Below are 23032 nucleotides of genomic sequence, written 5' to 3'. Positions count from 1 at the left end.
CTGAGACACGGAGAGAGGACAACTCTTCAACGTGAACATCCAGGATTTGTACGTCATGACCAAAACCCTGAACTACTGAAGCAGAAGTACTTTATCTGTCACACACACACACACACACACACACACACACTGAGCCTCGGCATTTAACCCATTCTAACACCAGTGAGCACATACACACTAGAGCAGTAAGCACGCACATACACACACACACACACACACACACACACTACGAGCTAAGAACAGCAGGCAGCCGCTGCCCGGGGACCAGCCCAGGGCCTCCTTGCTGTGAGGCAACAGTGCTAACCACTGAGCCGCCGTGAAGCCCGCCGTGAACAACTTCTCACAGCCAGATCTAAAACACAAACTCATTTTTCAATACTAGTATTTATATACTATAGCACCTGTTACAGAGCAGTCGGCGTTTGGAACAATGTCCGTTAAAAATACCACTAAACAAATCTAATGGAAATGAACCAACCTGATATGCTTAATGCAAAAGCTCAGTACAGGGCGTTTTAAACGACTTTAGTAAATACACACCAAATAATGCCAACACATGATTCTGAGTGTAAGAGAATAGAGAGAGCCCGCTGATCCACACCAAGAGACACGTGAAATAAAGGTGTGTGTCTGTACTGCAGGGAGGAATAAGGGCAAATGTTCCATGCTCTCATTTTAAGACAGACCCTTCAGCTGAGCAGTGTGAAAGACATCCAATGAGCATACCAGAGGGGGTATTCCAGAAAGCGGGTTTAGTGAAAACTCTGAGATAGTTAACTCAGTGAGTAGCAAACCTCCTAACAGAAGAGCCCTGTGGCTTTGTTTTGCTATGAAAATGGAGCCATAGCTTTCTTCTAATAGGAGGTTACTAACTGAGTTTTCCCTAAACTCGCTTTCTGGAACACACCCCCCCCAGGTAAAATAACAACATCCAAGCACCACAGCTTCAGGGTCACTTACGGGTTGCCATAAACCAGCGCTGCTAGATTTGCATTATATTCTAACAGATTCGTAACGCGTTTAGATTAGACCACAGACCAATCAGAATCCTTCTTTAGACTTAGAATCCTTTTTTCAGTCACACCTTTTGGTAAGCTACAAAAAAAACAAACAAAAAAAAAACAACGACAAATCAAAAAGCCTTTGCCTGGACCAAAGGTGTCCTACCTTGTGGGTAGCCGGGCTGGGGTTTGGAGAAGTCGGCCAGGCTGGTGTCTGAAGCGCTCTGGAGCTCCTGGAGACGGGCCAGGTACTGCTGCTGCTGGGCCAGCGGACCCTCCTCCCCCTCCAGCGGCCTCTTCAACGGCAAGCCCTGCTTCTGGAAGGTCAGCTTCAGACTGCCCTCCTGCTACACAGAGAGGTCAAAGGTCACAAATTAAAACACTACCGCGGACACACGGCAGGGGAGCTAAAGCATTTATGCCCTGTTTACTGAAAAACCAAATAAACAGAGGATAAACAGAACAAAAGGAATAGGGGAAAAAAACTTCAGAGACACTTTAATGTAAGTGCATTGATGCACACTAGAGGACATCTGCAAACAGCTCTTGGTATTGTTTGCTCAATACTTATCCCTTACTTATCATACTTCACTCTAAAGTATTTTTCAGTGACTTGATCAATGTCAATGACTATTCATAGAACTTGTCACACAGGCAGAGGAGGACACTGCAAAGCCACACAGGAAGTGCCAGGCAAAAGCAGAGCGTTGGACAGTCCAGTTTTCTAACTCTGGGGGTTTCGAGGGGGTTCTAACGGCACAGCTTACAGAGCAATCATTGCGGGCAGTTCCAGGGCACAGGTGTAACCGACACCTATACTGATTGGCATTAATCAGTGTTGATACGGAAGAAAGGTATGGTCTATGGTCTATGGTCTAAGTTCAGTGAGGGACATGCATCTGTTGCCATGGTAAAGCTGCATTCGGACAGATGAGACGCGGCTGCAGTAAGCAGACAAGGAGCTTGAGAGAGTCCGTTTACAGAAGGACGAGAAAGCGCTTTTTTTTTTTTTTTTATCAGCCCCACACACAGAAGAGCAGAAAAGCTGATAATGACTTATGTACATCTGTTTATTTCCCACGGAGGACTGCTCTCTGAGTTGGCAAAGGGACGGTGAAAGACTGATTCAAAATTAGCATCAGAACGGGAGGATTAAATCAAGCTTCAAAGCTGTAGGCAACCACTTAGCAAAGAAAGAAAAAAAAAAAAAAAATTAACAAAAAAAAGAAAAAAAGAAAATAGAAAAAGAAAAAAAAAACCAAACGAAAACAGCCAAACGACGGCAATTAGCACTGGCGGTCCTAGGCTTGCGCTGGGGCTCGGGGAGGGGGGGGGGGGGGAGGAGGAAAACGAGGGAGAACGAAAAAGAACATACGTCATTGATTTTGACTGAGAACTCCTTTTCTGGAACATGCTTCTTCACCTTTGAACCCTGCGGGGAAGCAGAAGCGTCCTCATTGAGACTCGCGGCGTTGTCGAGGAGTTTGGTGGTGTAGAAAGAGGCCACGGCGCTGCCCTCGTACGCCCGTCGTGAGCCCGGCCATTTCCCCTTCAGCACCGCCTGGCAGATACTGTCCAACCTGTTTATCATCACCCGGTCCTGTACGCAAACCAGCCAATTCACAGTCACAACGTCGCCGTCATAAAACCAGCATGGATTATACGCGAATTATAAGCGAATTCAATAAGGCGTTTTCGAAAACACAGTCTGCTCTCACGGAAAGGACAACTGAAATGCGACACTCTTACATGAATTCCTGATGATACTGTTCTGAGCAACAGGAGCTGGGTGCACTACTTACTTTTGGCCAGTAGGAGGCAGCGAGCATGTATCCTCCCTGGAAAGGGTGGGAGAGGTTAGGCAGGCCGTTCTCAGTCACGTTACTGTCCGGGGCATCGTCCTGGGTTGTACTGAGAGAAGCCACACTGTCCTCATCAAAACCTTTCACGCTTGCCACGGCAGACGCTGGAAACACATCACACACACACACTTAGACGGCTGCTGGTCACACTTATGCTCAACAAAGTACTTCACGCTGAATACAGAAGACAGCAAAAGACCACACACACACACGTGCGAACGCGCGAATGCACACACACACACACACACACACACACACACACACACAAATGCACTGTTCCAACTGCAAACTGAAAACCACATCAAAAAACAAGTACCAAGCATACAGAAAAACAACTTAACAGTGGCACTGTACAGTAAGTGAGACAAAGTCGGGAAAGTGTGTTTGTCATCAGTCAAACATGGAGTCACGGGCCTACAGTTTTCACACTTAGCTGCATCAATAGATATTGAACACAATTAACACAACAGATGTGTGCTTGATTATGCTCACACACATTTAGAACTAACAGTCTCACACCTACATAAACATGCTCATTAACACATTCACTGCTTTCAGACGCAAACTACAAAGCAATTCGCCCCCACACACAGTTTTTTTTTTTCTTTCTTTTTTCTCTTTGTGAAATTCACTCAGACAGCCAAACAGGATTCTCCTCACACAAAAGGTTTCATCAGGAATAAAGTCGTCTTGACCTCAGCTCTAACCTGAGGCTTTTTCAGCACGCACATAATCTCAGCGCGCATGACGGCCCACGTGTTCAAACGGTCGACAGAAACTCACCGTTCTTCGGCACTTCTTCACTATCGCTGTCATCTGAGGAAGACGATGATGAGGAGGATGACGACGAGGAGCCTGAGGAACAGGACGAGGACGAGGAGGACGAGCTGGAACCCGACCGCGACGACGACGAAGACGAGGAGGAGGAGGAGGAGGAGGATCGGGAGGAGGAGCTCGACGAGGACCCGTCCGAGTCCGAGTCGGACCCGGATTCCCTCCGCTGTTCCCTGCGGCTCCTCTTGGTTGGTCTCTTCTGTTTCCGGCCAGAGGAGTTGGGCGCGAGCGGTTTGGTTCGCGCGGCTACCATCCTGCTCTCGCTCTCCGTTTTCACCCCGTCGGTTTTCTCCTCTCCTCCCGTCGGAGTGGGAGGTCTCACCGACAGGCTCCAGCTCTCCGTCTCCTCCCGTTTGACTCGGCTCTCCTCGCCCTCTCCCGCCAAAACGGCCTCCTCTTTGGGTGTCGCGTTCTCCTCCCGCTGGCTCGGGGCGGCTGGAGGCGACGACGCCGCCGGTGGCTGCTGCTGCTGCTGTGGGTGTAGCAGGGGTGTGGGTGTGCGTGTGGATGCCTGCAGAAGCCCCTGGACCTGGGCTTGGCTTTGCGGTTGGGTCCCCTTGTTCTGGCTGTAGTTTCTCTGGGCAGCCATAAAGCAGAGCTCGGGGTCTCTGAGAATGTGGTAGTCTGTGCGGCTGACGCCGTGCTTGGCCGCTCCGATCAGAAGGTCCCTGTCGTGGGTCCCAGGTTCCCACCACACGGGCAGGTCCGGGCCCGGCTGGCACAGGGCCAGACGCTCGTAGAGCTGAGGGTGACGCAGAACCTGCTCTCGCACCTGACGGAGTAACTCCACCCGATACAGAGTCCGAGACGCACGCTCTTCTGTGATTGGTTGGATGGAGAGAGAAGGGTCTACTGAATCTGTGGGGAGAGCAAGAGAAAGAGAGTGATTGAGAGTGTGATTGTGTGTGTGTGTGTGAGAGAGAGAGCGAGAGAGAGAAAGAAACCTCAAGACTTCAAGTTTCAGAAAAGAACCCGTCAGAATGCTGATAAATGAGTGTGCAACATCCATAATCGTCTTAGTGTGAGATGCAACAACATTTCAGTCTCATTCACACGAACAGATCAATGTGTGTTTGTGGTTGTACATTTCTCTGTGTGTGTGTGTGTGTGTGTACCTCCGTCTCTGGGCGGCAGGCGACACACTCTCCGGCACATGGCGGTGAAGGCGCAGAGGTATTTCTGGAGGCTCTCGTCTGTCTTTTTATGCAGTCGAGCCATGGCTCTAAACTTCGTCCAATCAAAACGACCCAGATCAGGATCAAACACCACCCCAAACGTCGAGACCACACGATAGAAATCTGCCTCCTCACGCCTTGTCCATCTACAGACACAGAAACAGAGAAGGCAGTGTGAGTTAAAGAGTGTGTTTGGGTGTGTGTGAGAGTGTGTGTGAGTGAGCAACTACGTGACAGAGAGAGAGAGGGAGGGATGGATATATATATATATATATTATATATATATATATATAGAGAGAGAGAGAGAGAGACAGAGAGAGAGAGAGAGAGAGAGAGAATGAGAATGTAACTGTGTTTTTGGGAGTATGTGTTTGAGTGAATGATTGCGTGATAGAGATTTTGAACATTAAACTGTTTTAGTCTAATGTTAGACTAGAATAAGACAACCGGAGTGAGGCACAGGAAGGAAGTGGGAAATGAAGATGTTGCAACGGGTATTGGCCGAGAGTGTGTTTGACAATATACATATTATAAATACATACGTTTACACAGTGTCTCTCACCTCTGCTGTCTCTCTATCTTGGCTGCGATTTTGGGGTTGAGCGTGTCGTTGAGCGTGGGGGGCAGAGGGTAAAGGGCAGGGGTCATGGCCTGCTGCGTCTGGTGGATCTGGAGGATCTGTCTGCTCTTAGTGAAGCGCTGCGAGGCCGTGATCAGACGCCTCAGCCTGGCCGTCAGCGCAGACGGAGAGGGCCAGTAAGCCCCGCCCACGCCGCCTGCCGCACCTCCGTTATCTAGAGCAGCTCCCCCATCTGGACAGGACACGTCAAAACACGTACACTCACAAAAGGGTGGCAGGACATTCAAAAACTACTGTTCTCGACTAGTTATACTCATCTTTAGCAACCTATGGGCGTTAAAGTCCCTCGTTCAGAGAACAAAACACATTTGTAACTACATAATGTGTCTATAATGCATATTCTGGTTTAATTATTCTGCATTTTTTCAACCAAGGAAAATCAAGTGGAAGAACTGTAAAACACATGGAGAGAAAAAATAACGCTATGATGTATAACTGCAGCTCAATGAGGGAACCAGCCAAGCATTCACATCGGTGATGACAAACGAAAAGAAAAGAAAAGAAAAGAAAAGAAAAGAAAAGAAAAGAAAAGAAAAGAAAAGAAAAGAAAAGAAAGGAAAAACAGAGAGGCCAACACTGAGAGAGACTGCGTCTTTCTACAGGGAAGAGAAGAAGATTTACCTCCCCCCGTGTCTGCGATGAGCAGGTCTCCGGGAGAAGAGGCATCGTCCTGAAAAAGGGAGGGTAAAAAAAAAAAAAAAAAAGAGAGAGAGAATAAACAATGAGAGCGGCATCAGAAAAGACGAAAAATGTAACAACTGTTACCATTTTCCAACTGTAACTACAATCAGAATGCCTATGAGAACTGTAGCATAGAACCAAAGAGTGCAGAGAGAGCTACTGTACATAGCTTCATTGTTCCATTGCTAGAGTAAGCTGTCTATGTTGCAGTTGTCTATGTTACAGCTGTCTATGTCACTACCGTTACCCCAGCCGTGGTTTAGTATCCATACCTCTACTAACTCTAATCATTCAGCTAAGGACCAGCACTTCCAAATTCATCCCTTACAAATGATCACCCATTATTCTGAACATTTCAGAATAATCGGTGTATCGTAGGAGTGTTAAGCACAGGCTACTCTGCTAATTAAGGATTTAACACAACGCTGTCTTCAAGGTCTTCATTATACCCTTTTTCATTAACACACACACACACACACACACACACACACAGGTTAATGAAAGTATCATGCTCTATGGCTGTGTCTGCTATGAATTCTCTCCCATAAGCAACCGTTTACACAGTATGACTAATATCGGTGCCCTGTTCTTACAAACTGCAGAATTCAAAGAGTTTCATAAAATGGCTTCCAAACTGGAAAAAAAAAAAAAAAAAAAAGTGGTATGGCCTTCATCTGTGTTTGTGGGTGTGTGTGAGAAACACTGTTATCTGTCGGTGCTCCAATCCTGCTGACTTACCTCCATATCGTCCTTCAGCAAGGCCGGGGCAGGCTTGTATTCTGGGTCATCAACATCCCTGCGAGTACAGATAACACACGCGAACGCACACGCAGACACACGGAGAAAAACACACAGACACACACACACACACATAGATACACACACAGACAGACACACACACACAAACACACACAGAGATACACACACAGACAGACACACACACACGAACACACAAACACAAACACACAGATACACACACAGACAGACACACACACACACACACACTCTTAAGTTGGGAACTTCTCAAAGTAAAAGAATGCGGCAGATACATCCTGCTGCCCATTTTACACATTGGGAAATGAGTTTTACCAAAACACTATGTGTACTCATCTCCACAGGTTCTACACTATCTAATCTAATCTAATGTCATTTATTAGTGATTGTTAATGTTAATCATAACAGTCATATTCACTCTGCAAAAAAACAAAAATTAATTTAGAAAAAAAAAAAGTCAACAATAATTTTGTTCAGTTTCAGGTAATTTAAGAAACTGTTAAAAAAGAAAAAGAAATCGTCAAACACTGAGTCTTTGATACAGACTACTGCTCTCAGAAGATTAAATATCAAACAAATATAATCTTCTAAATTATGAGAAATCCTAATGATTCAATAATAAACAAAAGTAACAAAAAGATTCATGTTAACTGGCTCTGTATGCGTGTTTGCATTTGTGTTCGACGGTGTGTGTGTGTGTGTGTGTGTGTGTGTTACCTACCCATCCATAAAGTCATTAGCTCTTTGCTCAGCAGCGATGGCCTTTTCATCGGGCCGCCCCACTCTCTCTAAGAAACACAGGGCTGGGTCCGCGCGAATGGTGTTATATTTCTCATAGCCTGTGGACAGACAGACAGACAGACAGACACACACACACTCGTGTTACAGTAACCAGAGCAAAACAAATCTGATGGGATAGTACAAAGATGACTGGGACTATCAGCAGTGGCCTTGTATCAAACTGCTATACTCTGCTATGACTTCTGTCTATGGTCTGGATACTGCATTTATCAGACATAGAGAATCAGTGAGTGAGTGAGTGACTCTGCATGTGTGTGACCGTGAGCATGTATGAGAGTGTGTGTGTGAGTGGGTTTTGCGCGTGGGAGTGACTGTGAACGAATGAGAGTGTGGGAGTGCGTGTGTGCATGTAGGCATGTGTTGGAGTGTGTGTGTGTGTGTGTGTGTGTGTGAGAGAGAGTGTTGTGCTGAGTGAGTTTTGACAGTGACTGACCGTGCTTGTAGACTCCGAGCAGTAGACTCTTGTCTGCCTCAGCATCCCACCACAGTGTGGGTAACTCTGCATGGTCAGGCTCGGGCACCCAAATGTCTATCTCACTGAAAACCAGCACACAGCACAGAGAGAGGGAGAGAGAGAGAGAGAGGACACCAGTTATCACACAGTAAAACAAAACAACAACAACAACAACAACAACAACAAAAAAACAACTAAACAAACTTAACACACATGTGAAAACACGTAGAACAAGAACAGAAAAAAACCCACAGATACACAAGATGTAAACAGAGGAATCCTACAACAGAAAGACTGATCCATCTGCGACCAGCAGGGGGCGACAGATCAAACATACACTTCTCACACTGAAGTATGTCCACTTTTCGCTGAGTGGCGAGGAAATTAGAGCATAATTTGTGATTTTATAGATGTCTCTACTAATGATAATTACAGTGTAACCCAGTTGATTTCATTATGCAACTTGATTTGTGGGTATGTCATTTTAGTTACACACTAAAGTTAGTTGTCTTTAAAATAATCAACACGTATGGTCATGCATAATCATATGGAACAGTTATGCATGCAGACCCACAAAGTTACAGACTCTCTCACACAGTCACACAGTGAAAAATCCAAGGGAGGCTCGGGGAAAGTTCTGGAAAGATACTGTGGTGAGAGTGAGACAGGTCAAAGTTCATTAGGGAGCTCACCTGGCATCCACGCCGTCCAGTACTTTCTGTGACTGTGCTCCTATTACCTCCTGTTTCAAATAGTACAGCATTCGGACCCGCAACAGAACCCTGACCAGAGAGAGAGAGAGAGAGCTCAGTACAAAGCGCGCGCACGCACGCACACACACACACACACACGCACAGAGGAGCAGGACATGAGTCAAAACTAACTGGCCACATATAAAGTAATCAGTACAAAGCAGAATAACAGTCTCTCTGTTACAGCAAACCACAACCACACATGGGCAAACTTCAGCAAACATGTACTCCTACACACACACAAAAAAAATACATACACAGACATACACGCACAAACACAGACACGCACATACAGAGAGAGAGAGAGAGGGGGGGGAGAGAGAGAGAGAGAGAGAGAGAGAGAGAGAGAGAGAGAGAGAGAGAGAGAGAGAGAGAGAGAGAGAGAACACTTGGAACAAGCTAAGCGGTCAGAACAAAGCATCATCATAGAAAAACAGCCACACAAAGAGAGACAAACGACAAAGGCATGGCTCTAACTCCCAGTGTACAAAGGCACTAACCCAACAGATTCGCTCAATACGCTGAATGTGCAGAACAGCTCTCTCTCACACACACACACCACACACACACGTACAGACACATGCCTATGTATGTACCCATACACAGACACGGACACACTCGTACAGACACATGCCTATGTATGTACCCATACACACAGACACAGACACACACACGCCTATGTACGTACCCATACGCACACACACACACATATATATATATATATATATATATATATATATATATAAAAAGTTTTTAAAGCAATGCCTTACTCAGAGCCAATTACATCAGCCACACAAAAAAATCCAGCGCACAGCAAATCTGAAAGTTCATTTTTATGCTAATAAAGTCATTTGTGTAAGGTGTGCCTTTCACACTGTGTGGGTGGAGAAGGCTTGTGGTAGAGAGTGTGTGAGGAGTCCAGAGGCTTTGCCCCTGTGTGCAGTGACAGGAGTGTGTGTGTGAGGGACAGTGGGATTAAGACGCTGTGGACAGGTGCTGAGCTGTCTGCTCTCACAGAGCCAGCCGAAGCCCTGGTGGACCGACATAGCTCCTTCTCTCATTCATTCTCTCTCTCTCTCTCTCTCTCTCTCTCTCTCTCTCACGCACACAAACACACACACACACACACACACACGGTCTCTCTTTCTCTCTCACATACACCACATACACACACGCACACACAGTCTCTCTCTCTCTCTCTCACATACAGTCTCTTTTTCTCTCTCACACACACACACACCACACAAACACAAAGTCTGTCTCTCTCTCTCTCTCTCTCACACGCACACACACCACACACACACACAGTCTCTCTTTCTCTCTAACACACACCACACACACACACACACACACACACGTAGTCTCTCTTTCTCTCTCACACACTACACACACAGTGTCTGTCTCTCATACACACACACACACACACACACACCATCTCTCTCCCTCTCTCTCTTACATAAACTTACACTCACTCTCGCTCACACTCTCTCTCTCTCAGGTCTGAGCAGGCATGTGACTGTCAGCATACTTCTCCACCTTCAGTATGATTATGAAGACCCTCTAACAATCACACACAAATATTTTAATACAAACACCAACTGTATTCCTGTAAAGCTAATTATTAACAGGGAAAAAATACTTTCGCTGTCATTATCACCCCCTCCCAACAAAAAAACAAAACTATTCAGGTCAATTTGACACAAACTCTCCAGTTCACACAGCCGGCATTCCAACCGAGAGAGAAAACGCAGACGCAAGCACAGTCAGCTGCAGCATGCGTGACTTCACGTGTGTGTGTGTGTGTGTGTGTGTGTGTGTGTGTGTCTGTGTGTGTGTGTGTGTGTTTGTCGGACCATCCGTGGGGTTCAGAGGCCACCCTCCGAGAACAGTGGGGAACTTTCCATGAAAGGCAGAAAGCCCAGGCTCTCATCATCAAAGCCACGTAAAAAAAAAAAAAAAAATCAAATCCCCTCTTTAGAAACAAGACAACCATCAAAACCATTTCAGCAGCTCTAGGCTTGTGTTTTTCCACCCTACTTTTACACCAGCAACTACCACAAGGACAATTTACACTCATACACTTAGACTTATACAGACAAATTGTACCAACATCTAACTGAATGGAAAAGCCACTTGAGGCTTTAGGGGTTTTCCTCAACTCATTTGGAAAACTAAAATTGACTTTTATATTGTTATGACAGTTCCCGGTGCCGGACCCTGACTGATTCTGAAATACGGTATGACTGAGTTTTACATCACAGTCTATATATCTCCGAACCTTAACCGTTCGTAAGTGGGAAAGTCTAAGCCAAGTCCAATGATGTCATCTACCACAACAATCATCTCTGATCTTTGTTTTCTTTCAAAGTGTTATGTTTGTACAGCACCTGACCTAGTCTGGATGGGAAGGCTTTGACGTGTGTTCTGACAGAGGACGAAAGGAATTTTATTCTTCTCTCCCCCCCCCCCGCCAGATGAAAGGAAACTTTGTTGGTGTTCGTCAGAGACATGTGCGAGCGTGCTTACTTGTTGCAGTGGTGTTTCAGGTGTTTCTTGTATCCGTCGTCTGACAACATGTGTTCTGGGTTGTGTTTCCTGATCCACTCGGCTTTCTGGATGTCAAACGAACTGGACTGGGTCTTCATCTTCTTACCTTTCCTGCCCCGAGGCACGGGTGCCGAGAGCCCTGCAGACACACACACACACACACACACACACACACACATACACACACACACATACACACATGTCCTGAGTTAAATCACTAAAATGTGAAATGACGAAACAGGAAAATGCTATAAATGTTTTTGCAGAAAAATTACGTACAACTCTGAGCGGTCATTTCGGGATTCGATCCATTTCAAGGTTTAATTAGGAGCTTTTGCATGGAAAACGCATAAAATACACAAAATGATCCTCAACGAAATTGTTCTAAATTGGCTTTAAAAGGTCATGAAGTCGGACTGACCCAGCGTGGGCGGCAATAACAAGACCGTGGAGTTAACCCAAACCCTGATTGGTCAGTATGGTGGGTCAAACTCACCCAGATGGTTCTGGAGCTCCTTGGTCTGACCGTCTTCGGTCGGTGCTATCAGGTCCCACATAAAACTCTTGATTTTGTCATCACCACGGTAATGCACCAGACAGTAGGCCAGCAAAGCTCTGCAGATGGACTCCACGTCCCTCTCCGTCAGCTGCCTCTTAAAACGCCCATGAAGGAGGATGTCCTTCCATCGGCCCCACCTGAGACCGAGAGAGAGACAGAGAGAGCGAGAGAGAGAGACAAAAATCAAACGTCTGAGAGTAAGCTGACAATAAGATACAGTAGGTGAGTACACTTCCAGAAACAACGAACTGCAAGGGGTGCTGATCTGTGTGGTAAATTACCGTCTGGAAAAACTACTGGGAAAATACTGTAACAGAAAAGGCAGAATGCAAATGTCATTTAGCCTGATTGTTTCTCGAAAACCACTACTCCAGCCTTGCTCGACTGCACGACATATGCTGGCAACCACATATGGAATCTCAGTGGGTTTTTTTTTTAGGGCTAATACTTCACAGCGCACTCTGAGGAGAAATGTGAAGGCTACAAAAGTGAATACAATCATCCGTTTGTTACAGGCATGACAGAACTGTCGATCAGTGTCATGAAAGGAAAACAGGATGAGTGTATCTACAGTTTTTCCACGCAGAGAGTCAATATTTCTTCTAAATGATATTCAGAGTGAGTTTCTGGTTCCGTCACACAAACCAACCCGTAAACGAGGAGGTTTTTCTCCACTCTGAAACACTCGGTGCGGCCGTAGCTGTTGAGGCGATCGTGTGGCCTGCGAAGTTTGGGTTTCTCGTCGTTTTCGCTGTCTCCTTCCGACAGCTCGGCCAGCTCGTCTTTAGTGGCACTGAACGGCCGCGTCTGTTTCCGTACCCTGGGCGTGTCGATCACCAGGCTATTCTGGAAATACGGTCAAACACACGAAAGGCCCGTGTTTCAAACAAACAGGGGGCAAAACACTGCTCACACAAGTTTTACATTATATACAGTCAGACTACTGATGCTCTTTGTTAAGGGAAGTGTTACCAGCATCACATCCTGTTTGTACAGCTCAGGAGAGGGAAAACGTTAATGTCGAACAAGAAAATAAAATAATAATAATAATAATAATAATAATAATAATAATAATAAGCAGAGCTCTCCATTAAACTGTGTGAGGAGTTACATACAATTAGACTTCTTGATTCCCTAAAAATAAACACTGTTTTTGATGAAAATATTGGGGGTTCTGAGAGAGTGTGTAAGCTGAGGAACGGTGAGTGAGGCCAGACATTCTCGTGGACAGTTTCTACAGTGCGTGTGAAGCTTCTTACTCTGCCGTTGACTGTATCCAGGTCAATCTCTGCCTTCTTAGCCCATTTATCCCAGAAGTTGGGGTCGTCTAGAGAGATGTCTGTTCGGTTCCCTGATGCTACAAAACTGGCCTAGAGAAAAAAAAAACCACACAGACCAACATTTCTTTAATTCCTCCAAAAGTGCACTCGGCTGTAAAATACCGTCACTGAAACTCTGACATCTGAGGAAAAAGGACACATTTGCAGCTAAAGGTAAGGTGGTCCTGTAATTCTGACTAGCTCAGCACACAGTGAGTCTAACTGGAAGCGTTACTTCTCAGGGTCAGTGGGGGATGACCAGAGGATGCCAAGGGGGGGGGGGGGGAGAGAGAGAGAGAGAGATTACGAGAATAAAGAGAGACTTGCTTTGGCGAAAGTGGAGCCCCGTCCTTCCGACTCGATGGTGATGGTCTTGGTCCTGCGTTGGAGGATCTGGTCAATGTCTTCCTCGCAGAACTTGGCGCCCTCATCCTCCTCGTCCATGAGGGCGCCGTACGCCCCACGACGCAGCAGGTCCTCAATCTCTTTCTTAGACAGCTGCTGCTGTATCTGCTGAAGGAAGCAAGGACAACGGCCATGTAAGCGCAGGAAGACGGAAAACTCCGGAAAACATGCAACGTCAGGTTTCTCTTCACTGGGCTAGAAATATCTAGCACGCTATCAAGCTAATATAAGCTTTTGCACCTGCTGTGTATAATGAATTATTATGATTAGCATTATTATTAGCATTAGCATTGTTATTAGCATTGTTATTGTAGCTGTTACTGTCTGTTGAGTCTGTTACAATAAGTCTATTGCATTAGGCACTCATGCAAATTACTGTTAAAAGCTTCATATTTCACCATGAAGGATCTAGACTCACTGTAGCAGTTGCTATTACATCCTGACTTAATAACCGTACGGGAACACATAGCTGAAGTATTACTCATGTACGCTTTAGTATCAGGTCTTTGACCCGTGATTAATGGTCACACTTAAACTATCTGACACAGCTCAGAGTCATTCAGATCTCTGAAGAAATTCCACACATATCATAAACTGATGACACCATAAAGAAAACCGGTGCATTACGTGCATTAGGATTAAGCATGCATACACAATAAGCAAAGCTTTTACATCAGCCGCACACTTAAACTGTGACTTGAGGCTGAACTGGACTGTTGGAACTTACCCCGCCCCCTAAGCTGTTCTCCCGCCCACTCATACTCTGCAACACGGCCTTGTCCAATCCCAGCTTGAGGCTGGCGCGATCAAACATTTCCCGCTCGTACGAGTTTCTGGTGATCAGGCGGTAAACCTTCACGGCCTTGTTCTGGCCAATCCTGTGACAGCGAGCTTGAGCCTGCACAGTGAAGAGGAAGAAGAAGAAGAAAAAAAAAAATATTGGTCTTTAGTGTTTGTTACAGAAGCTGAGCAAACCGGTGATGACCTCAGCTTCAATTTCCTGTTCAGAATCAAATCTGCACGTTTATCATTTTGATCCTAATCAACAATCGTTGAAGAAAAAATAAACAACTGATGAAACTTGGACTTGTATCCCAGTCAGTCAACCCTGCTGTCTCAGCCCTTTCTGCTAACAGAACCGTAGTTCATTTACACCTATTATACAAACAGTTCTGGATCTAAATCATACGCAAAAATGTTTAATTAACATCCGCAAAAAAAACAAACAAACAAAAAACAAAACACATGATACACAAACACATGTCGAAATCTGTGTTCTCTTTTCAGAAGCTGATCCTGGTAAGGTAAGTGCAGGCTCCACTCACTCTTGAGTTGGCCTGTGAGTTGACCAAATGTGAGCCACAGAAACAAGACCTTGTAATCCCCCCAACACTGACCCGCTAGTCAGAGTGACATCTGCCCCTGATCCTTCCCTTAATGTAGCTGCAATACACTTAAAGATAACATACCGGTAACACACACGAGGGAAAAACACACACACACACACACACACACACACACACACAGAGCTTTACGGGGATGTTTACCTGCAGGTCATTCTGGGGATTCCAGTCAGAGTCGAAGATGATGCAGGTGTCGGCGGCGGTCAGGTTGATGCCGAGCCCGCCGGCCCGGGTACAGAGCAGGAAGACAAAGCGGTCCGAGTCGGGTTTACTGAACCGGTCTATTGCTGCCTGTCGCAGGTTCCCACGGACTCTCCCATCTATCCGCTCATAGAGGTATCTGAAAACCGCAGGCAAACCGTTCACATGGAGACGAATGCACGCACACAGAAAAAGGGAAAAATTGACTTTTTTTTTTTTTTTTTTCCCTGCAGCCAAATCACAAATAAAAGGGGCCGTCCACGCCAATCAGATCAGACTGAATACTATTTAGCAATATGCCTCTGCTACAAAAGATGTCTGAACATTAAAAAAAAAAAAAAACACAAACAAACAAAAAAGAAGGAACACATTGATTTGTTTGTGTTTTCTAAATCATCGTGGGGAAAGCCAACAGACTGGGAAAGAGGACAGTCGTTAGTGTTTGAACCACAGAACTATGAGTCATAGACATGGCTAAATTATTTAATGCGTCCCAGGGAACAGTATACAAAACAAAAAAAAAAAAAAAAAAAAAAAAAATCAGGACTGTATCTGAAAGACAGAAATGGACTGTTTCAGGAAATAACAGCGGCTGCTGGGCACAGATTGATGATGTTCCACAGGGTTAGACAGACACATAAAAAGATAAAAAAAAAAAAAAAAAAATTACCAGAGAACTGGCTGCACATCTCATCAGTAAGTCAACACACTGAGTTAATGATTCTGGTAGAGATGGCACTTAGAGGCGTCAGTGGGCACCAAACCTTGAACGCAAGGCAGTGACATGGTCTGATGAGTCACCTTTTATTTTATTTATTTTTCCTTACATCTGGACAGGTTTACGTCTGGACAGAGCCAAAGCGAGCCTTTGGCCGACACTGACCACACATCGAACATGGAAGTGGTTCGACTGTGGTATAGGAGGTCTTTCTGTACATCTGCTTAATTATTATGGTAGATGGTCGAGGTGTGACCGAATGTCTACGAAGGCATTCTGGGCCATTATGAATTTCTCCGAAATGATAACGGCACAAGGATTAAGAGTGGTTCCATGAGCACTAGGTCAAGTCACGAAGTCCACACTTGAAACCTTTATTGGATGTTTGGAGGCTAAGAATACAGCACACCTTTACACTCCATGCACTTTGAAAGAGCTGGACAACCAAGACCCATGTGCACTAAGAAGCATGTTCTGGTCAAGGGAACAAACGTGATTGACTCCTGTAAGCACAATTATCTAAGTAAGCATCTAAGCACCAACATACTGTTGCAGGTATTTTTTCTCTGACAACACTGACCGTAGAATGTGACCACAAAGAGAAGGTAATGAGATTTGTACAGTTCTAGAATAAGCTTTGCACTGGTACTTAGTCAGTATAAGTGCAGGATTCAGTCTTTTGACAACACACATTTTAAAAGTAGCACAGGCATATTTCACATAAGAGGACTAGTGACAATCTTCTGATCCTCTTCAGTCTGATTCGGCTGCTGCTTCTCCTAATTCAGACTCAAATTCAATCCTTTTTCAGTAGCCTTCCAGAATCAGAACTCAAAGCTCTCGGACAACCCACAAGATGCCTTGGCTCGTAACCAAGGAACAGTCTTTTTGCACGTGAACACTGGCCTGGTCTCCAACCTCTGCACACCCCCCCCCCCCCCCCCCCCCCCCCTTTGCTGAATGACCCACTTCCCTCCAGATATGGGCCCCTTGCTTTCTGTGTCTGCTGTGGGTGTCCCCAGGGCGTCTGTGCCCTCCTGCTGAACCCTGACCGAGCCTGGCAACAGCACCAACACACGCAGCTAGCATGTTTACACTTGTCAGGGCCTAGCGCGGCTAATGTGCCAAAAGAATGCTGGAAAAGGCATGAAAAAAGGAAAGAAAGAGCGAAGGTAGGAAAGAGAAGAAGAAGGGGAACTGAACGAATAAGGGAGAGAGAGAGAGAGAGAGAGAGAGAGAGAAAGAGAGAGGGGTAGAGAGAGAGAAAGAGAGAGAGAGGGGGAGAGAGAGAGAGAGAGAGAGAGAGAGAGAGGAAGAGAGAGGGGGGCGGTAGAGGAGGCAACAAGCGAATGAAATGCATAAAAGCTTGTAAATAAGGGACTTTTCATGCTTGCTTATGTTCATGATCGCGCTAACGTATCTTTAGCGCTGGTATGAAACAACAGCTGGAGGCATTCCAATGAGGAATTCCACCTCAGGCATGTTTCCATAACAATGCATATTTCACCCTTTTTAAAAGAATTTTGCAGGATCAAGATTTAGAAGGAGGGCGCTGAGCTTCGTCACAGCTCCGAATGAACAACCGGTCCTGTTATTACTCAAATAACCAAAAAAAGATGGGCCATTTGAAAGCACAAAAAAGGGTAAACGTTGAGGGGAAAAAAACAGCTATTTAATCTCTTAAAAATGCACGAACTAAGGAGACTCTACAGACGGAAGAAAAAAAGCAAAAAAAGGCGGTACAAATGTGGGCTACGAGGGAAAAAAAAACAAACAAAAAAAAAACCTTAAACACAGAAATCGAGAACAGGGACGTCAAAGAAGAAGCCTCCGCCACAGAGATCTTCATTACCTTCTCTGGATGAGGTAGTCTTCCAGGATGTCCAGACATCGCACCATCTGGGAGAAGATGAGGACCTTGTGCCCGCCGGCCTTCATCTTGGGCAGGAGCTTGTCTATAAGGACCAGTTTACCCGCTGACTGTACCATGGCCTGCAGGTGAAAGTCTGGGGCTGCAGGGCTGTACACCTCACGGAAGTCTTCCAGAATCTTCTCCTCAGCACCTGATGTCAACGAAAACACACACACACAGACACACACACACAAACATAAGCCAAGGACCTGAGTGGCTCAGAGAGCAGAGGAGTGAGAGGTGCACTCAGGGCTATTGCAAGGGCTGTGTCAGAATATCACCTTTGACAGGCGAGTATGGTCAGATGGGTGATAAGTCTGAGAGGAAAGGGTGTGTTCAGTGCCTTTGAGAGTATGTATGTGTGGGCTAGATAGTGATAACTGATACACAATTGTTTTTATGGGGTATATTACGCTGAGTGTCCTTAATATCCGCTCGGTACGCCCTGCAACATTCAGTCCCGTTGAAGAGTGTTTACTGTGTGTTCAGTACCTTTAATGAGGTAGGGATGGTTGCAACATTTGCGAAGCTCCATCATGGTGTTGACCAGGTTGGGCACGTTGGCTTGGCCGGCTCCTTTGGCCAGGAAAGAGAAGTTCTTCTCCAGGATGGCACGGTAGTATTTTTTCTGGATGTTGGTGAGCTCCACCTCGATAATGGTCTCCTCCTTTGGGGCCAGTTTTTTCTCGACGTCCTCTTTCAAACGTCGCAGCATCATCGGCTTCAGAATGGCCTGCAGTTTCTGAACCTGTGGACCGAGATCAGAAACTACTCAAACTGAAGTTTGAACTGCGAAAGTAAAAAAAAAAAACAACAAAAAAAAAAAAAAAAAAACCCATGGACCGAGAGTAGAAACTATTCAATCTGATGTTAGAACTTCGAAAGTAAAAAAAAAAAAAAAAAAGGAATCAACATTACGGACCACCCATCCCCACCCTCCCAAAAAAGTGTCAAAAATGTTGGCAAATACGCACAAAGTTAAGTCAATGTTTTGTTTTGGTTTTTTTCCACTTTTTTGCAAAGAGCCTCCAGGCCCGTAAACCCCAGCCTGAAAATGTTATGTTTGTAACTGTTCGTCTCACAAGTCTTGAATATAATCAGATGAGGCAGAACTAGGAAAGGAGGAAGTAAACACTCAGGCAGCACGTCCTGAAGTAAATGTATTAGTATTATAGCTATTTAAGGGCACAGAACATTTAGATAAATGGGCAGACTCAGTAAAAGCCCGCGTTCTACTAATAGCTATCAGCTGACGGCTGTGTTTTACACACTCTGAGGCACTGCACCTATAAGTTTAGAAAACCACAGATCAAAACCCGAACAAAAAAAAAACAAAAAAAAAAAAAACGAAGAAACCATGAGAAGTGAGAGACAGAGATGGAAAAACGAGACACATAAATGTACTTTTGTGTGTGTGTGTGTGTGTGTGTGTGTGTGTGGACTGTGTGTGTGTGTGTGTGGGGGGACTGTGCTGTGCTGTCCAGTCAGATGTCAGCATGACCTGCGCGGAAGGTCAGCTGCTTCCTGTGATGGTTAAAACAGGATTTTCATTCCCACATTAGGCTCAATCAGAGGGGGAGGAGAGGGCTAAGAGAACACTGCGCTCCAGAGTGAAGCAGGAAGAAAACAATGCCAGCCAAATTTCGGCCCTCCATGATATTTTGTTGCATACATCTCACTGTTGATAAGAGTGCTCTCAAAATGCCAGAGACAATACCTTCAAATGCCACATGGCCTCTTAAAATCAGCTTTTGTTTTTGTGCAAATATGGTTCAACTAATTATATGTGGTGATGAATTTTGCCATTTTATAAAGCCCGCTGACCACTGTGTTTCCTTTTATGCAAACAACAAAAGTCAACACAAACACAAACACACAGGCACACATACACACACACATACACAAAACACAAACAATACCTGTACAAACACACACAAACCTGTTCCTCTGTCTTCAGATCTCCAAACTCCTGCATGAAGGTGTTTTCTGAGGGGAAGCGCGCTGGTTCCAGAAAGTGTAAAAGGCTAAACAGCTCTTCAACTGTGTTCTGTAGAGGGGTCCCCGTCAAAAGCACCTTATGTTCCTACAGCAGAGAGCGAACGGTACGGATCATACACCACGCACGCACACACACACACACACACACACACACAATCAACCTCCACTTAAAGTAACACTCACACATATCTGAAACATTGCAGAACACAGCTAACCATAGAGAAACCTGATCGCCACTATTTACATCTCGGTGAGGTGAGGGAGAGAGAAAGAGAGAAAGAAGGAGGGAGAGAGAAAAGGAGAGAGAGAGAGAGAGGTATAGAAAGTGAGTGAAACATTGGGGAGTGAATCGTAGAATAGGTAGGAAACAAACAAAGTTAGTGACCGACTTTTAGAAGACTTGAAAGCTTTGGAGCACGTACCAGGTTCATGAGTTTGAACCCCTCCAGCAGTTTGCAGTTCTTGTTTTTGAGACGATGAGCTTCGTCAATGATCACGCAACGCCAGTCGATAGCGTTGAGCTCAGGACAACCGCCAAGAATCATCTCAAACGTAGTGATGACGGCCTGGAACCTGTACGCACCTCTGATCGCTCGACCCTGCGTGCACCAAACAAACAGCTCAGGGTCAGGAGTCGGTTTCAGGGTCAGGGTCAGGGTGACGGTTAGGGCTGAAGTTCGAGGTTAGGGACGGTTGTCTGAGATGAGCGTTATACTCGGCGTAAACTGATGGAAAATGAGCTAAAGGAGACTAAGCATGTCTGAATGGTGAAGTTGTCTTTTTATATTCTCCTCTGATTTCTCATGGGTTTGTGTGTTTCTGAGGCGTCTAATACTCTCCCCAAGGACCATTGTAACTGGCCTCAGTGTTTCTGTTACTGTCATCCTGTAGCCTTGAAACACGTGAGTCTTTGTGTATACGTGTGTGCCTGTGTGTGAGACCGTCTTTGTGTGTGTGTGTGTGTGTGTGTGAGTGTGTGAAATCCAAGGCTACGCCTGAGGCTGCAGGCTGACATATGCCATCCTTCAGATCCTTTAGCATGTGTGCTTAAATCTAAGCTCGTCTCTCACTCTTTCTGTCCTTTTTCTATGCTTCTCTCTCTCCCTCCTGCTCCTTCAATACCCTCTCTTTTCTCCCCTCTCCTTTCTCTAAATCACTGACATTGTTTGCTCGACTCTCCTCACGCTGAGGCGTCAGCCACTGCTGTTATGAAGTGCGGTGTTAAAAGCCTGATAGTATCACTGCGTTCGGCCTTCCTTTTCTCATTCTGCCCTTTGTTCTGGATAAAAAAAAAAAAAAAAAAAAAAAGCGCCATTATGCCGAATGACGCGCGGATCCTTTTAAGAGGAGCAGGAATGTGTAATTCTCTTCTCTGCAGTGAGAAGACTGCACGAGCTGACCCAGCTGACTCACCTGTGTGAGCGACGTACTGTAAGTGTTTATGTGTGTCTGCATGTATGTTGTGTGTGCCCGTGCGTCACTCGCCCTAAAAGCATCCAAATATTTGTCGATCACTTATGACTATAAGACAGAGAGAGAGAGAGAGAGAGCGTGCATCTGTGCGTGTCTCACTCTGGAATACAAACTGTACAGTTGCAGCTTCTAAAGAGCAGTTTATAAATAAGTGTGTGTGTGTGTGTGTGTGTATAACGGAGAGCGAGAGTGAGCTTGTGTGCTTAAGAAGGTGTGTGTTTCCATGTGTGTGTGTGTGTGTGTGTGTGTGTGCCTGCACACTGTCCTACCTGAGAATCTCTGAAGTACATCTCGTACTGCTGGAGCATCTGTCTGCTGATGACGCTGCCGTGGTAAACGATGACGTTGAGAAAAGTCCACGTCTTAAACTCTCTCTCCCAGTTAGTGATGGTGGAAAGGGGGGCAATGATGAGGAAGGGTCCTTTGATGCCTGTGCGATGGATCTCTTCCAGGAATGTGATGGATTGAATGGTCTTGCCCAAACCCATCTCGTCAGCTAGGATACAGTTCCTCCTGCAGACACACACGGTGAACACAAAGCGGGACGTCAGCCCCTGGGCGGACATGCCAGTGCACTTCCTGTGAAGGACGTATGTCTTCAACATAAGCGCTTTCTCAAGCGCGGCGCTGCGTTAGCACGCTGATACGCAGTGTTTCTCCTGAGGGCCCGGAGCAGTGCGCGTTTTAGGCAACGCTAAGCTTCAGCACGCCCAGTTCAACCCACCTGTTAATTAACACCTCTGATGAGCTGATTAACTCACCTGCTAATTAACCTCTGATTGGATGTGCTAGGACAGGGAGAGCCCTAAAACGTGTAAAGTTCTGGGGCACCAGGAGCAGGTTTGGAAAAACGCCCAGTTAGTGGAACTACAGAATGGATGAATCAGCTATATTTACGACGTATTTTTTCACGACTTTTGCGGCCCAAGTGGCAGAAAAGATAAGTCAGAAGGGCAGTGACTGGTGAGAAACGTTTGTATAACAAACCCAAATTCGACCTGTAAGTAGCTGAGGCCCAAAAGACACGCAGCTAGCTGCCTCGGCTCTGTCCGGAACGTTCTGATGGATTATGGCCGAGTTCTTTTCCAAGAAACGTTTAACTCACTTAAGATTTAACACTACAAATGACTCAATGAGCATAGTGCTCTGTTCTTCATTAGAACTGATGGAATAGTCAAGGCTAACCGCAATTAATTTTCTAGCCTCTGTCCAATCCACAGAACCTCAGAGAACTCATCCAAATGTTCTTGAGGGTGTCCAATAAGGCACTACATCTACCTCTCCCTCTCTCCCTCTGTATCTCTCTCTCTCTCTTCTGTGAAAACACCGGAGGGCAGGAGGGGAGAGGACAGACCCTTCCTTCTGTTTCTGTTGTGTTAGACGAACATTTTGTTCCAGAAGCTGGTGTTTCATTGAAGCGGTTTCAACATTAATTGACGTGTGCAAATATTCTCATTCTCTATCAGTCTGCTGCCACTGCCTGGCGATGTTCCAACCCGATGTGGCAACTCGCCACATTTCAC

At 45.6% G+C, this 23032-nt stretch overlaps 1 protein-coding gene across 1 annotated transcript in view; it reads right to left on the bottom strand.

Moving 5' to 3' along the window:
• chd9 (chromodomain helicase DNA binding protein 9) overlaps positions 1-23032 on the bottom strand; it is a 75232-nt gene that overhangs the window by 3253 nt on the left and 48947 nt on the right. The window contains exons 12-34 of the mRNA XM_030765859.1: positions 21779-22022; positions 20459-20635; positions 19978-20121; positions 18531-18786; positions 17979-18189; positions 15352-15547; positions 14532-14702; positions 13727-13912; positions 13340-13450; positions 12730-12926; positions 12018-12217; positions 11501-11660; positions 8915-9004; positions 8202-8305; positions 7689-7806; positions 6932-6989; positions 6134-6182; positions 5435-5684; positions 4813-5018; positions 3647-4555; positions 2804-2967; positions 2377-2601; positions 1168-1348 (exon numbers count right to left, since the gene is read on the bottom strand). Coding sequence (XP_030621719.1) covers positions 1168-1348; positions 2377-2601; positions 2804-2967; positions 3647-4555; positions 4813-5018; positions 5435-5684; positions 6134-6182; positions 6932-6989; positions 7689-7806; positions 8202-8305; positions 8915-9004; positions 11501-11660; positions 12018-12217; positions 12730-12926; positions 13340-13450; positions 13727-13912; positions 14532-14702; positions 15352-15547; positions 17979-18189; positions 18531-18786; positions 19978-20121; positions 20459-20635; positions 21779-22022 — 4607 coding nt within the window. The remainder of the gene's footprint in view (positions 1-1167; positions 1349-2376; positions 2602-2803; positions 2968-3646; positions 4556-4812; positions 5019-5434; positions 5685-6133; positions 6183-6931; positions 6990-7688; positions 7807-8201; positions 8306-8914; positions 9005-11500; positions 11661-12017; positions 12218-12729; positions 12927-13339; positions 13451-13726; positions 13913-14531; positions 14703-15351; positions 15548-17978; positions 18190-18530; positions 18787-19977; positions 20122-20458; positions 20636-21778; positions 22023-23032) is intronic.

The sequence above is a fragment of the Chanos chanos genome, chromosome 2 (genome assembly GCF_902362185.1).
Source record: "Chanos chanos chromosome 2, fChaCha1.1, whole genome shotgun sequence".
Classification (NCBI taxonomy): Eukaryota; Metazoa; Chordata; class Actinopteri; order Gonorynchiformes; family Chanidae; genus Chanos; species Chanos chanos.
This window is presented reverse-complemented; position numbering and strand designations above follow the sequence as displayed.